Source organism: Electrophorus electricus, chromosome 7 (genome assembly GCF_013358815.1).
Source record: "Electrophorus electricus isolate fEleEle1 chromosome 7, fEleEle1.pri, whole genome shotgun sequence".
Taxonomy (NCBI): Eukaryota; Metazoa; Chordata; class Actinopteri; order Gymnotiformes; family Gymnotidae; genus Electrophorus; species Electrophorus electricus.
Window position 1 is genome coordinate 12,272,300 of NC_049541.1, and position 15,000 is coordinate 12,287,299.

At 44.3% G+C, this 15,000-nt stretch overlaps 1 protein-coding gene across 3 annotated transcripts in view; it reads left to right on the forward strand.

Moving 5' to 3' along the window:
- The window catches only part of iqsec3a (IQ motif and Sec7 domain ArfGEF 3a), an 80,737-nt gene that overhangs the window by 59,579 nt on the left and 6,158 nt on the right, over positions 1-15,000 (forward strand). For all 3 annotated transcript variants that reach the window (XM_035528639.1, XM_027020668.2, XM_035528640.1), the window contains 6 exons: positions 473-595; positions 3,248-3,414; positions 6,379-6,518; positions 10,804-10,929; positions 12,486-12,585; positions 13,733-13,894. In XM_035528639.1, the coding sequence (XP_035384532.1) occupies positions 473-595; positions 3,248-3,414; positions 6,379-6,518; positions 10,804-10,929; positions 12,486-12,585; positions 13,733-13,894 (818 nt within the window). The remainder of the gene's footprint in view (positions 1-472; positions 596-3,247; positions 3,415-6,378; positions 6,519-10,803; positions 10,930-12,485; positions 12,586-13,732; positions 13,895-15,000) is intronic.

Consider the following 15,000-nt stretch of genomic DNA (forward strand, 5'->3'; position numbering starts at 1 on the left):
ATTTCTAATTACAATTCAGCTTTGTGTATGCTTGTGTGTGTGTGTGTGTGTTTTCCTCTATGTGGTGTTTGAGAGAGTCTGAGCACATCCATGCATGGTTAACATGCGGGAAACTGACATGCCAATGGTCTCTGTCTCTCTGTTAAATATTCTTCTGATACCTTTCCTCAGAGCTGTGTAAGTCTCAGTAGCTGTGGTGGCTGATCAGCAATAGACATGCATACTAAAACTTGTGTATACGCTCTAGAGAGAAGCTCACCTGGAAAGCTGGTTTCACCTCTTTCTTGCTTTCAGTGTATTTCTCTCTTCTTTTAATTCCATTAACTTTTCTTCTGCTGTTCCTACTGTACTTTGTTTGCCTCCACCAACTATCTATTTTCCTTTTATAAATCTCTCCCTCTCTCTCTCTCTCTCTCTCTCTCTCTCTCTCTCTCTCTCTCTCTCTCTATCTCTCTCTTTCTCTCTCTCTCAGTTGTGTAGTAGATGAGATGGATTTTTCTGGAATGGAGCTAGATGAGGCTTTAAGAAAGTTCCAGGCTCATATCCGTGTGCAGGGCGAAGCACAAAAAGTGGAGCGACTCATAGAGGCATTCAGGTGAGACCACACATGCATACACACATACATACACACACACACACACACACACACACACACACACACACACACAGAGTCCTGTTGTCGCTCCACTCTCAGCACCTCCGCCAGCTCCATATGGGAGGCCCAGATAAGGCGAGATCCCAGAGAGCCCCCTGTGGCCATTCCTCAGCGGCGTTTAGGGCTTCTCCTCAGCCTGCTCTCACTCACCTGACATACAACTGGAAATGGATTTGTTCAGCCACGACGAAGACTGGTGGAGTTTCGTTTAATCGCCACCTTTTTAATTCCCTTCCATAATGGATTGAAAATCGAGACTATTTTTTAAAGTCCTGCAACTTTGGCTCACTGAGATGTAGCGTAAATCTATCTCTCACTTGTTCAGAGATGGTTCAATAGGTATTACTGTGCCAGTAATAGCCAAAGCCAAGTCTACTTGAATGGTAGGTCATAGCCTGTTCCATAAAAATGGGGAGACATCTTCAATCACTCCTCTGTTATACCAGCAGTCTGATGAGGTGCTTTTATTGAATGTCTTGAAGTTGACCTCAACTGTTGTAATTAAAGACCTATTTATCAGTCTCAGATAGCGCAGGCTCTCTTAACATAAGGGGATTTAGAATGTGGGGCAGGTGCGCGCTGAGAGACAGAGCAGATACCAGGTGTGGGTTGGTAATTGAGAAGATATCACATGCTAGTGCACCCATTGTCACTGGAATTGTCACTATTCACTTCAGTGACCAAAACAGTTTGAGAAGAGCTTTATGGAAAAAAACCAAACATACGATTTATTTCTTCCATTGTACCACTGGTTAGAAGAAATGCGTGTTTGCTTTTGAAACACATGAGCGTTTGCTAAGTCACAGCTTCACGAATGTGTGTGAATGTGTTTGCGCGTGTGTGAATGTGTGGGCACATGTGCCTGTGCGTATGTGTGTGTGCTGCTGGTTTATAAAATACTCGTGATTGGGTAACATAACCCAGTCCATGTCTCAAACCTCCTGCTTCCTTTGATATTTTACAAGCTGCCCCCCCACCTCCTCAAAAAATGAGGAGCAAGATGAAGAAGGATGAATAAATGGATATGAGTAGGAAAGCAATGGTAACCATAGCAGTTGGTCTCCAATGAGTGAGCGCATTAATGCGTTTGTGTGCCTGCCAACTCTTCCAAATCTCAATGAAGCTGAACAACAATGCAAAACCACCCTTCTGTTGTGTGTGTGTGTGTGTGTGTGGGGGGGGGGGGGGGGGGGGGGGGGGGGTTTAGATGATCTCTAGCTGAACTTCATGTTGCTCTGGCTCTGCTGTTCTTTTCAAATCCATTCAGATCAATATCATCAAAATGTAAGGACAGAGTACAATGGAGCGTCTGTATTATAGCAGTGCAGCCAATGCTGTGTGTGTGTGTGTGTGTGTGTGTGTGTGTGTGTGTGTGTGCCTGTGTGTGTGTGTGTGTGTGTGTGTGTGTGTGCCTGTGTGTGTGTGTGTGTGTGTGTGTGTGTGCCTAGAGGTGAGGTGGTAGTGGTCCTCTGGGTAGGATCCAATCATCTAGCTCAGTAGACCCAGGCCTTTGGAGAGAGCTGACACCTGGAAATGCTGAAATGAGAGTTTTCACTTGTGCACACGGCCCTCAGCACCTGCGTTGTAGTTGGTGTGGTGTGCTGTTATTTGGAAATACGCACCCTACATCTTTTTCGATGTAAGATACTGTTTGCATATCAAATGATAATGCATCAGATGTACGAAACATAAAAGACAGAAGGGTGTGAATAAAAAGCCGGTTGAGCTGGAATCCCATTCTGGAGTGACACTTACATAATGAGCTGAACCACGAAGGTGTTATCATTCCACATCTCAACGTTTAAAATGTGTGGCTCTATAGAAAGGTAATAGAAAGAAACTTATCAAAGATCAGAGAGGGAGCTGAAAGTGCAGAAAGCAGGTGAGACGTGTCCTCGTGACGAACTGACATATCTGTTTGTCCATTTTCTTCTCTGACTCTGTAAATCCTGCACACAGCTCATTCTGATCTCAGGCAAGATTTGTGCCTACAGTATATATTCAAATAGTATTTACAGATATATTTATATTCATGAAGCCCTTTGCATGCACAGCTGATGAAGGACCCCTGTCCGAAACGTCCTGTTTCTCTGAAAACTTTATGTGCTTCGCTACAAGTTAGACTCCCTCCATATACAAACAGTAGTCCATTATTTACCACATGAGCTGACCCGCACACATTTTTATGAATGTGCGGTTCGTGCAAGGTCTTCGTCGGAGAGGCACAGTGCTGAGGGTGTTCACATTTCTCTGCACCAGTGCTCGTAAATCGTCTTGTTGCCCTGCAAAGAGGACTATTAAACACTTCTGAAAGTTATTCTAACTGCTGCTCCTAGAGGAACCGTACTGGGACTCTAAAGAAAAATGGGACCTTGGCTCATTTAATGCTATAATGAAAAAAATGGCTTTTAAAAAAAGAATGTAACGTGAACACAATGTTGAATTTTTCTTTCCCATGTAAAGTTTTAGTGTTGGGGCTTTTTTTTTGTTTTTTTGTTTTGTTTTTCAGAAGTAATTTTCTCTGCTAACATCTAAAGACAGACTCTGTCCACCACACTTGGTTCTCTCTGTTTCTCTCGGTTTCTCCATTAGCCAGCGCTACTGCATGTGCAACCCAGATGTGGTGCAGCAGTTTCACAACCCGGACACGATCTTCATCTTGGCCTTCGCCATCATCCTCCTCAACACGGACATGTACAGCCCCAACATCAAGCCTGACCGCAAGATGATGCTTGAGGACTTCATTCGCAACCTGCGAGGTGAGACCCTGGGGCAGCCCGCACCTCCATAGCCATTCAGGGGTGCTGCTCCAGTCTGAGATTCGCTGCAAGCTGCTTCGTTTGACTGCAACCGAACCCGTGCAAGTCCTTCGATGAGCCCGGTTCAATCCCAGCCTACTGCAACAGTAATGCTGCCCATAACAGACTCTTTGTTTTGTGTAATGCAGAGGGGCTTTGGTAGCTCAAGAGCAGAAGCAGAAATGAAGGTACCAGCACACCTAGAACTTGCGCAAGGTGACCACCTTTGCTAAAAAACAAAAAAAACAAAACAAAAAAAACCCCAAAGCTTGTTGTATATTGTGTGATCTACTATGATGACAGTCCAAATGATAATTTTGCGTAACATGTCACAACTAAAAAAAAGCAGAGTGTATAATGAACTACGCATGGATCAATAGGCAGGTTGCCTGGGAATATAATTGCGTGAGGGGCTCAAACTCTCATCTCAGACTAAAGGCTGAAACATCACTGCAGATGTTAGGTGGGAAGGCACGGCGTTGTTCCCGAGTGCTGTGGTGAAGGGAGTGTGGGATCAGGGCTGCTTGACGATGCTGTGTAGCGTTTGTCATTTACATTCCAGAGCATCGTGGTTTAACTTTGTCATTGGAAAAAGCAAAGAAAAGGCCAAATCAATAGCGAGTGTCTTTAATGCATTCAGCCAAGCTGCTCCAAACAATTAGATGAAATGAGGAAATCAATGCTGGCACCCACAACGTATTACAATATGCCACATGATTGCTCTCATGCTCCGTTTTTCTCTCTCCCGTCTGACTTGGAATTTTCTTTAGCCTTTCTTTCCTCTCTCTCTCACTCTCTCTCTCACTCTCTTTCGTGCTCTCTCTCACTCTCTCGTTTGTGCTCTCTCTCTCACGCTTTCTCTCTCTTTTGTGCTCTCTCTCTCTCACTCACTCACTATCTCACACACTGTCTCGTTTGTGCTCTCTCTCTTTTGTGCTCTCTGACTCTTGTTTGTGCTCTCTCTCTCTCTCTCTCTCTCTCTCTCTGTTTTGTGCTCTCACTCTCTCTTTCTCTCTCTCACTCTCTCTCTCTCTCTCTCTCTCTGAGATTGAAGGCATCATCATTCACTTGACTAATTGAGGGGGTGAATGCAATTAAGAATCAAAAGAGGACATTAATGAATGGCCTTTCAAAGCATGCTAGCGGTTAACTTAATGAAAACAGATCCAAGATGTCCAAGCCATCTGTGTGAAGAGCATTCTAATGTTATATTGTGCTCTCTCTCATTCTCTCTCTCTCTTGCTCTCTCTAGACACACACATGCATAAACACTGTGACAGATGTTAACTGATTGTATGTGCTATGTCCTCACATCCACACTCTGTTCCTGTGATATACGCTCTCCCTGTTCATTGTCATTTCTCTCTAAAGCCTTGAAATACCTGCAGTTGATAAAAGCAAATGGAGAGACATCTTAAAATTAGATACCATGTTTTAAACAGTTATGTTTTTAAAAAATGATGGATAAACTAAGTTCTAGGTTGAAAGCATGACAGTTTTCTCATACAAACAGCAGAAGAAAAGCAATTTGAGATAAAGAAAAAAGAGAAAACAAATTCACCTCATATTTACCCGTAGCTTCAGTCTCACAAACATCTCTCTCTCTCTCTCTCTCTCTCTCTCTCTCTCTCTCTCTCTCTCTCGCTGTCTCTCATTGTCTCTTCCTCTGTCTGTCTCCCTGTCTGTCTCTCTCTTGCTCTCTCGCTCTCTGTCTCTACCCGCCCTCTTAACTCTTCTGTCTGTACTTGAGTAGTGCGATCTCCCTTTCTGCCTTTCTGCTCTTATCGTAGTCATCACTCCCCTTAATAGACTCAACTGCTGCCAGTGGCACAAGTAATGGCATCCTCAAGGCCCCTCTGTGGCTACATTTTGTCTTGTTGAACAATATTTATTTACACATTTCTAATTTATGGCGATAGCACTCAGATGACCCCCAAGCACCACCACCCCTCCACGCCTGCCCCGGCCAGTTCTGTGGGGTCTGGTTTAGCTGAGAGCAAAGTAATGGACCGTTTTCCTTAAGAGTGTATACTTAATGATATACTTGTTGATAATACACAAAGTAAATGTTACACACTCTTCTTTATATTGTAAGTAATAGCTAGTTAAGAAGTAATGAGAATTTCATTTGTGTGTCAGATGTTAGTTAATGACACGGGGTTCCCACCTAATTTATAAATATGCTAAGCAAAAAAGTCATTCATGTATTTAGCCCCATTAGGCACTTCGCAAGTATGGGATTAATATTTTTACTTGAATATGAATGTGTTTTCGAAGGTGCAGAAAGTTATTTTCTGTCTAACCAAAGTCAAGTGAATTGTGAAGTTTTCTGTGGGTGATTTTGCCCTACACAAGACATTGTGGTAATGGCTGCCTTCCCTGTCCTGTCACCGCGAGCCTTTATATCAGGAGAGGGAGCAGTGCTGTCGGATGCTAACTTTCCTCCCCAATCACTCATTATTCTCAGGATTTGAGGATTTCCTCAAGCCTCCAGATTGGAGTGTGTGTACCTTAGGAGTGTAGGCCAATGCCTGCAGGATTTGAACACGGTTGCCTGGAAACAAGCGTGTATGCATTTGCCTGCACATGTATGCACGTGTGCACACACGTGCACGCACACACACAAACACACACACACACAAGCAGACAGAGCTTTCTAGAAGAGGTTGAGAGAAATACTCTAATCTGTGCTGTTTATGTGTAATCCTCTAATCTGTGCTATGTGTTTTTGTGTGTGTGTGTGTGCATGTGTGTTTGTGTATGTTTGCATGTATGCATGTGTGTGTGTGTGTGTGTGTGTATGTGCATGCGCGTGTGTGTATATATGCGTGTATGTGCACCTGTGTGTGTGTGTGTACGTGTATGTACGTGTATGTGCGTGTGTGTGTGTGTGTGTGTGCGCGTGTGTGTGTGTGTTCTGTACAGGAGTAGATGATGGAGCAGATATCCCGCGGGACATGGTTGTGGGCATCTATGAGCGTATTCAGCAGAGAGAGCTCCGCTCTAATGAGGACCACGTCACCTACGTTACCAAGGTGGAGCAGAGCATTGTGGGAATGAAGACGGTGAGGCCACTTTTTCCTTCACATAGCTTTCACGTTACCTGAGGTGTGAGTATGGGGGTGACAGTGTGTCTGTGTGTGTCTGTGATTGTCTATGTGTGTGTTTTTGCATGCGTGCCTCTGTCAGTGTGTGTGTGTGTGTGTGTGTGTGTGTGTGTGTGTGTGTGTGTGTGTGTGAATGTCTGCATGTGAGTGCAAAAACCTGAGACCACTCATTCAAACTGCCTGATTGCAAGTCACTACCTAATCAGTCTCTGAGAACAAGTTTAATAAAACCTCCGTAATAACCTGCTAACCCCCTGACCCAGTCAAGCCCTCGACAACAGGACCTGCAGTATAAGGAACCGCCATTCACCACACTCACTTACCACACGCCTCTCATCAGCTCTCAGACTCTTATTACCCCGTTATTACCCTGCACTCTTATCGTTCAGGCCAACAGACACTCCATTCTTGTTCAGTGATTAAAATACACTCTTATGCACATACACTCTTAAGCAAATGTGCCTCACAGATTTGTCTCTGTCTGCCACCAGAGACCGTTGGTGCCAATCAGTCCTTGAGGTCAGAGTAAACCTCACCCTGGCCTCACCGTGGCTGACGTGACCTTATTGCTGACGCGAGTTGATGTGCCCTGTCCAGCATGAGCTGGCCAAGGACAAGTGGAGACAGGTTTGGTCAGGTTTGAGGAGGAATCAGAATGACATGGAAGAGGCACAAAGAAAGAAATGAATGCTGATTGAGCCTCGATGAATAGAAGCGGCTCCACCCTTTAGTGTCCGTTGTGCATTTGTCTGTGTGTGTGTGTGTGTGTGTGTGTGTGTGTGTGTCTGTGTGTGTGTGTGTCTGTCTGTGTGTGTGTGTGTGTGTGTGTCTGTGTGTGTGTGTGTGTGTCTGTCTGTGTGTGTCTGTGTGTCTGTGTGTGTATGTGTGTGTGTGTGTGTGTGTCTGTGTGTGTGTCTGTCTGTCTGTCTGTCTGTCTGTGTGTGTGTGTGTATGTGTGTGTCTGTGTGTATGTGTGTGTGTGTGTGTGTGTGTGTGTGTGTGTATGTGTGTGTGTGTGTGTGTGTGTGTGTGTGTGTATGTGTGTGTCTGTGTGTATGTGTGTGTGTGTGTGTGTGTGTGTGCGCACTGACAGGCCCTGTATGTGTCACCCATGTCACTCAGATGATTTGGCATTATGTTTTACTGGGTGAACACAGTTACTCATGCCCGTACAGCTCACACACACACACACACACACACACACACACACACACACACACACACACACACACACACACACACACACACACACACTTTCCTTAGTGATTTAGTGTAACTCCAGTTTGCAATGTTTTTGTCCTCAAAGGCAGCATTAAATACATCCTTCTATCAACACACACACGCATACACACACACACACACACACACACACACACACACGCTCACCTTTTCCTAGCATAATTATCACACCAAACCTCCCAGAAACTTGCATCCAGTCAGACACACGGCACTGAGCTTTACTGAGCATGCTCCATAACCTCTGTTTGTATAATATACTGCTAGAAGCAGTCAGTAATCCCACTTAGCTACTGAGCTGTAGGGTGCCTTTCCAGTTCACATTCCTACACTATCCCAAACCTCTATCTTAGTTCCCCTCTCTATAACATGTCACAACACCTCAGATTGTCTTTTAAGGGTTTAGTTGTTACTTAATTATCAGGATGAGAAAGCAGAAATGCCTTGAAACAGGCAGGAAGTGAAAACTGCTGCATTTCAGGCCTGGCAAAGCATGTCTGGGGAGGGCAGCCACAGTCTGCTGAGGACTAGAGGTGCTAGACTCCAGGCAAGAAGATTTACAATTTAGGATCATCATTCCACGTAATATAATCTTACTTTGCCCAACTACCTATAGGCTTCTGAAATAGAGGGTGTGGCGGGAAATAGAGGGTATGGAGTGTCATTCCTAAATGGTTTACACTTGGATATAAAAATATAAAAACACTTTGAATAAAGTTACCATTCTGAACTTTAACCTCATATCCATTGTGCCATTATATTAGAGAATGCAAGTAATAGTGTGTGCATGTGTGTACGTGCGCGTGTGTGTGTGTGGGTATATGTGTGCCTTTGCGTGTGTGTGGGTATATGTATGTGCGTTTGCGCATGTGTGTATATGTGTGTGCGTTTGCGTATGTGTGGGTATGTGTGTGTGTGTGGGGGGGGTATTTGTGTGTGTGTTTGCGTGTGTGTATGTGGGGGGGTATTTGTGTGTGTGTTTGCGTGTGTGTGGTTATGTGTGTGTGTGTGTGTGTGTGTGTGTGCGTGTATGTGTGGGTATATGTGTGTGCGTTTGCGTGTGTGTGGGTATGTGTGTGTGGGGGGGGTATTTATGTGTGTGTTTGTGTGTGTGTGGGTATATGTGTGTGCGTTTGCGTGTGTGTGGGTATGTGTGTGTGTGTATGGGGGGTATATGTGTGTGTGTTTGCGTGTTCATGGTATACAGAGCGATGGATGAAGAGATGCCAGCTGGGAGGCTATTTTGGGATTAAGGTCATTAAAATCATATAAATACCTCATTGTTCCCATTTGTTGAACTGACCCTAGAACAGAGTGTTCAGTCGTCCAGACCAACAGTCACTCTTATATTTGTTTTTAGCAGTTATGAACTGAATGTCCTCCCTATAAAAAAAACCAAAAAAAAAACCCTGAATATTTAATTTCCTTCGGGAAGAGGAAATCACAGGTGTGCACCCACCTTCACCACCATGCAGCACATATTGAGCAGTGACTACCTGAGCAGAATATCAAACTGATTTCCAGCAGTTCACTGGAACTCAGCCTGGTCTGCCCAGGCAGGTATGTTTCAATAACACGGGCTGACCCAAGAAAATGGTCACTGTTGAAAATCCCAAGAATGTGTAAAAATGATTTTGGATACTGCGACTGAGTGTTCATGGCTCTGAACTAAAGCTAGAGGTCCAGTATTCATGCAGTTGCCCCTGATCCCCTGCTTTCTCTGCACTGTCTGGCTGGTGTTTACAGGCGTGTATGCAGACTATAGGTCACCAGACTTATAGGTCACCAGACTTATAGGTCACTGGTCTTTTAGGTCACCAGTCTTATAGTTCACCAGTCTTATAGGTCACTAGTTTTATAGGTCACTAGTGTTATAGGTCACTTGTCTTTTAGGTCATTAGCCTTATAGATCACCAGTCTTACAGGTCACTAGTCTTTTAGGTCACTAGTCTTTTAGGTCAGCAGTCTTATAGGTCACCAGTCTTTTAGGTCACTGGTCTTTTAGGTCACCAGTCTTATAGTTCACCAGTCTTATAGGTCACTACTCTTATAGGTCATTAGTCTTATAGATCACTTGTCTTTTAGGTCATTAGCCTTATAGGTCACTAGTCTTATAGGTCACTAGTCTTATAGGTCACTAGTCTTTTAGATCACTAGTCTTTTAGGCTACCAGTCTTGTAAGTTACCAGTCTTTTAGGTTACCAGTCTTTTAGGTTCCCAGTTGTATAGGTCACTAGTCTTTTAGGTCACGAGTCTTATAGGTCACTAGTCTTTTAGGTCACCAGTCTTAAAGGTCACCAGTCTTGTAAGTTACCAGTCTTGTAAGTTAACAGTCTTATAGGTCACTAGTCTTTTAGGTCACCAGTCTTGTAAGTTACCAGTCTTATAGGTCACTAGTCTTATAGGTTTCTAGTCTTATAGGTCACTAGTCTTATAGGTCACCAGTCTTGTAAGTTACCAGTCTTGTAAGTTACCAGTCTTATAGGTTACTAGTCTTTTGGTCACCAGTCTAGTAAGTTACCAGTCTCACTTTTGGTTGAAATATGACGTGTTTTGGTGGTTGAAGTGCATTTTACACCAAAGTATAACTGATGTGCTGAGGCCAGTGTTTCAAAAGCACAGTGTGGACACAGTATGGGGACCACTGTAAACATCATTTTAAAAAACAGTATGTATAAAAAAAATGAAGGAAACCCAACATCTGCTGTGACGCGGCATCACCGTGTTCTACACAGGGTAGAAATATTTCAAATTGTCCCAGACTTCTCAGGCCACAAGCTTTGGGGGGGAAAAAAACACCTGATATGTAATGGGGTGGAATATCAATTTGCAGCCAGAGACAGAGGAGGACACTGGCCCCATAAATCCCAAATATGTTCGGCCCATAAAACTTGGTAGCGGATGGTGTTTGTTGAATGTGCACCGACTCCTGTTGCCCATGCTCACACGCCCAGTGTTGCTTCCCTTTTCGCAGACAGCCTTTCGTGACTCTTCCCTCCATCCTCAGGTCTTGTCAGTGCCCCACCGAAGACTCGTGTGCTGCAGTCGTCTCTTCGAGGTGACCGACATCAATAAGGCCCAGAAGCAAGCTGCTCACCAGAGGGAGGTCTTCCTCTTTAATGACCTCATTGTGGTAGGAACCTACCAGCTCACCCCCGAACCTGCTCCCTCACTTACAGAGTGCACTGTGGTGTCCTGGGGGTAGTGGTAGCTCAGTGGTTAAGGTACTTGACTTGTGATCAAAAGGTTGCGGGTTCAAGCCCTACCACTGTTGGGCCTCTGAGCAAGTACCTTAACCCTCAATTGCCCCTGTTGTGCTCACTCATAAGTGTAAGTCGCTTTGGATAAAAGTGTCAGGTAAATGTAAATCATGGTAAACAAGGTCCTTCAGACCTAATAACAAAAGAGCCTCCCTGCAGCTGTTCCATTTTGAATTCTGCTGTGCTGAAATGTTTTTTATGTTTTTTAATGTTGTTAAGAGGAAATGTCCCTCGGTACCTCAGAGCTGGTAATTATCAGGATTCTCCTTCATAGTTGCAAGCATTTATTGCCCTCATCGCTGTAGCTGCCTGCCATTTCGTCATGTTGGCAGGGCAGTTTGGGGCAGGACTGTGCTTAGCCCTGTGTTTCGCAACGCCCTGCAGAGACATCATCCTTCATCCATTGTCCACTTTGGGAGCGAAACTTTTGAGGTCAACAACAGTCCTCTTCTTCCTGCTCGCTTCACTTCTCTGGATAAGTCATTAATTTGGTCAGAGTCATACAGAATGGCTCCTGAATTTAATCACAGATTAACCATCTCTTATAATTAATGCACCCATTAGGGGGACTCAGAGGTTATCGCACCCATGTATTAAACTGTTCTCATAATTACATGTTCCCGTTTTAATCTCCTCGAGAGTGAGGAAAAAAATCAAAGTGAGTTTTTTTTTTTTATACAGGTATTGAGCAGAAGTCATAGTGCCCAGGGGGGGCTGTCTCACACACTCATTCCAAATCGCTGATCTGTACAACCAAAGTGTTGATTTGGCACAAAAGGGAAAAACCTCTAATTACGCAAATCGTTAACCTTCCCATTTTCATTATAAAATGAAGGTCATGAAGTTAGAGATATGAAACATGGGAGAAAAAAAAACAATAATTCGAAGGCTCTAACAGGTATGGGTCAGCCGCGTGTGATTATGCACTACTCTGTTAGTTAGGCTTACGCAAGGTTTGCGGCATTAATTACAGAGAGACTGGATGTTACTCTTTTTTAGAGGTGCTCAGCACTCCTGGATGTCAGAGTGATGTATAGTTTTAATACTCCACCTTTGTGACTGAGATTCTAGGACATGCACTAAGCAGACAGAAGTCTCTCATCTCTCTTTGTATCTGTACAGCAGCCTTTTCTTTCTTTCTTTTGCTCTCTCTCTCTCTCTCTCTCTCTCTCTCTCTCTCTCTCTCTCTCTCTCGCTCTTTGAGTTAATGGCAGTATTCCTTTTATCCACATGTAAAAAACGCTTCAGTAGCCACATGGGCCGTTCACTCCCAGTCCTATGAGTCCTCTTTTGAAGTCCATGAAACTCATGCACTATCCTGCAGTTTTGGGATTTGTAGTCTTCGCTTGGCCGGAGTGCTGGGGTTTGTAGTCTTTGGTTTGCGGTGTTTTTCTTGACCTTGTAATGCGCGTTCTCTTCTGATCCTCAGATACTGAAGTTGTGTCCGAAGAAAAAGAGCTCAGCTGCCTACACCTTCTGCAAAGCCATGGGTCTTTTGGGCATGCAGTTCCACCTGTTTGAAAACGAATGTAAGGCCACCCAAGCTCTCCACTATTGCTATTTGTTATTATTAATGTCAAGTGTTTGTTTGTCTATTTATGATTATTAATAACAATGAGAAGAAGATGGTTAGGGCAGAGCTCTATATAGTGGTTTAAACCCAAAGAAGGAAATAAAATCATGCAACTGAGAAAGAGAAAAAGGTTGAGAAAGAAAAAAGGTGAAAGACAAAAACAATAATGTGAGTAATTATGTAGGAGGACTGGCTGGATCTACCCACACTGTAGGCTGTGCAGTACGGCGAGGTGGGCGGGCCTGAGGCCCCTCAGCCTCTGCACAAACCTTCCCCCTCTGGGTCTACAATGACCTTGTTTTAGACAGGAATCCTGTGCAAAATTAGAGAGGAAATATCAAACATTTAGTTGCAACTAGGAGGATATGTCATTTTCCCATAAACTGCCCCTCTCTCTCTGTTTCTCTCTCTCTCTCTCTCTCTCTCTCTCTGTCTGTCTCTCTCTCTCTCTGTCTCTTTCTCTGTGTCTCTCTCTGGCCCTCCCTCTTTCTGTCTGTCTCTCTCTCTCTCTCTTTCTCTCAGCAGCTGTGCTTTAATTAAGTGCTGTGAGATCGTTGCCACTTATATTTTACTGTCTGCTCTCGTCTGTTGTGATTGAGCGATTCGATTGGGCGCGAGTAGTGTGAAATCCAAACAAACATTTGAGCGTGCATGTCCAGTGAGTGCAGCTGCTGCCAAAGGGGCGAGCAGGCAACACACAACAAAGGCAACTGAGTTACTGCGGGGCAAATTTGGTTAATACACAGCCTGTGTGCACATGTGTGTGCGTGTGCATTTGTGTGCGTGTGTGTGTGTGTGGTTTGATCTGTAAATAAAGGACGATACATGCAGACGTGCTACAGGAAGCCGGTAATGTCAGAAGCTGGTGTTGCAGTGGGAGAAGCCCTCTCTCAAGCCTGGGTTTCCCCACATTTAATCACACACTCTAACATCACTGGCTACACATTTACTCCAGCTGGACTCAGAATGAATGTCATCAATGTTAACCCAGTTCCGGTGGTCTGATCGCGGCACTGAACACATAATGGACCTTTCTTTTGTGCTGTTATGATAAGAGAGTGAAAAAAATCCTTTTGCTCTCTTTCCATTTCTCTCACTGTCAGACTATCCCCATGCGATAAGCATCGTGTCTCCAGTCTCTGGCTCAGATAAGAAGCAGGTCCTGAACTTTTGTGCCCAGAGCTCTGAGGAACTGCTCAAGTTTGTGGAAGACCTGAAGGAGTCCATCGCTGAGGTGACCGAGATGGAGCAGATTCGCATTGAATGTGAGTATGTAAGGGCTGGTGAAAACGAGTGTGTCGTGTGTGTGTGTGTGTAGAGGGTTACATGTGGAGTCGATACTATGGACATGTAGCTCCACCAGGCTCTAGCAAATTGAATCACTATGGGAACGTGATGGGGTAGGCTTCGCAGCTGCCAGTGAGGCATGCTCTGCTTCAATGGGAGAAAGTTCCGGATAAGCTTCCTGCGAGATATGATTTTAAAAAACTGTACAGTAAGGGATGAGGGTGACGGAAAATCCTGGCTTTAGCCAGTTTTTCAATTACGCAGGAAGTGAAATTCCCATGCCTCAGTAAACATGTTTCTTGTTGGTTTTGTGTGTGTGTACGTGTGTAAATGCGTAGGTGTTTTTGGGGGGGCGGGTTAGTTAATTCTTGATTGTCTCATTTTTGTTTTAATTATAATTAAAATTACATTTTAAATTCTCATTATTAATTATAATTAAGTGTGTCAAGTACGCATGGATCAGTCAGCACAGAGCCACAGTTTGAAACATAATTCGTACTTAGTGAGGCGTCTCAGAGCTCTTTCCTCGGTGCCTGTGCTGGAGCCAAAGTACCGAACATCGCTGCACTTTTCTGCCGTGATATCACAGGTTCTCAGCCAGAAATCTTGCTTGGTCTGGAACCAACACACCTACGAGGCGACTGGCACCTCGTAAAGTTGGACGGTTAGATACGTCCTCAAAGAGAGAAGCAAACTGTACAGACGAAGAGCTCGTTCTGTTGTGTAGTTTGCATGAAGTCTTCCAACTTCTGTTTCTGTATGATACAACACCCACAAGCACTTGCGTAATGGCGGGGCTCTCGAGCCAGTGGAAACACACGTCCGTTCTTTAACGGCTTCATGGGAAGTGTCATCAGCTCAGTCACCAGCAGCACTTTGTCGGTGGAAAAGTGGCACTGTTGTCTTTTACAAACCTATGCTGCCTCTCAGAGAGAACTAGAGCAGTTCCTGGTCTAATTATATGCAGCTACCGCACGTGTTTGAGAGATATGGAGGTATTTTAATATGGGGCTTAGATGAGATTTCCCTCTTTTAATTTCCTTGTCTTTTTTCTTTCAGAACAGCCTGACTTTGTGTGTGTGTG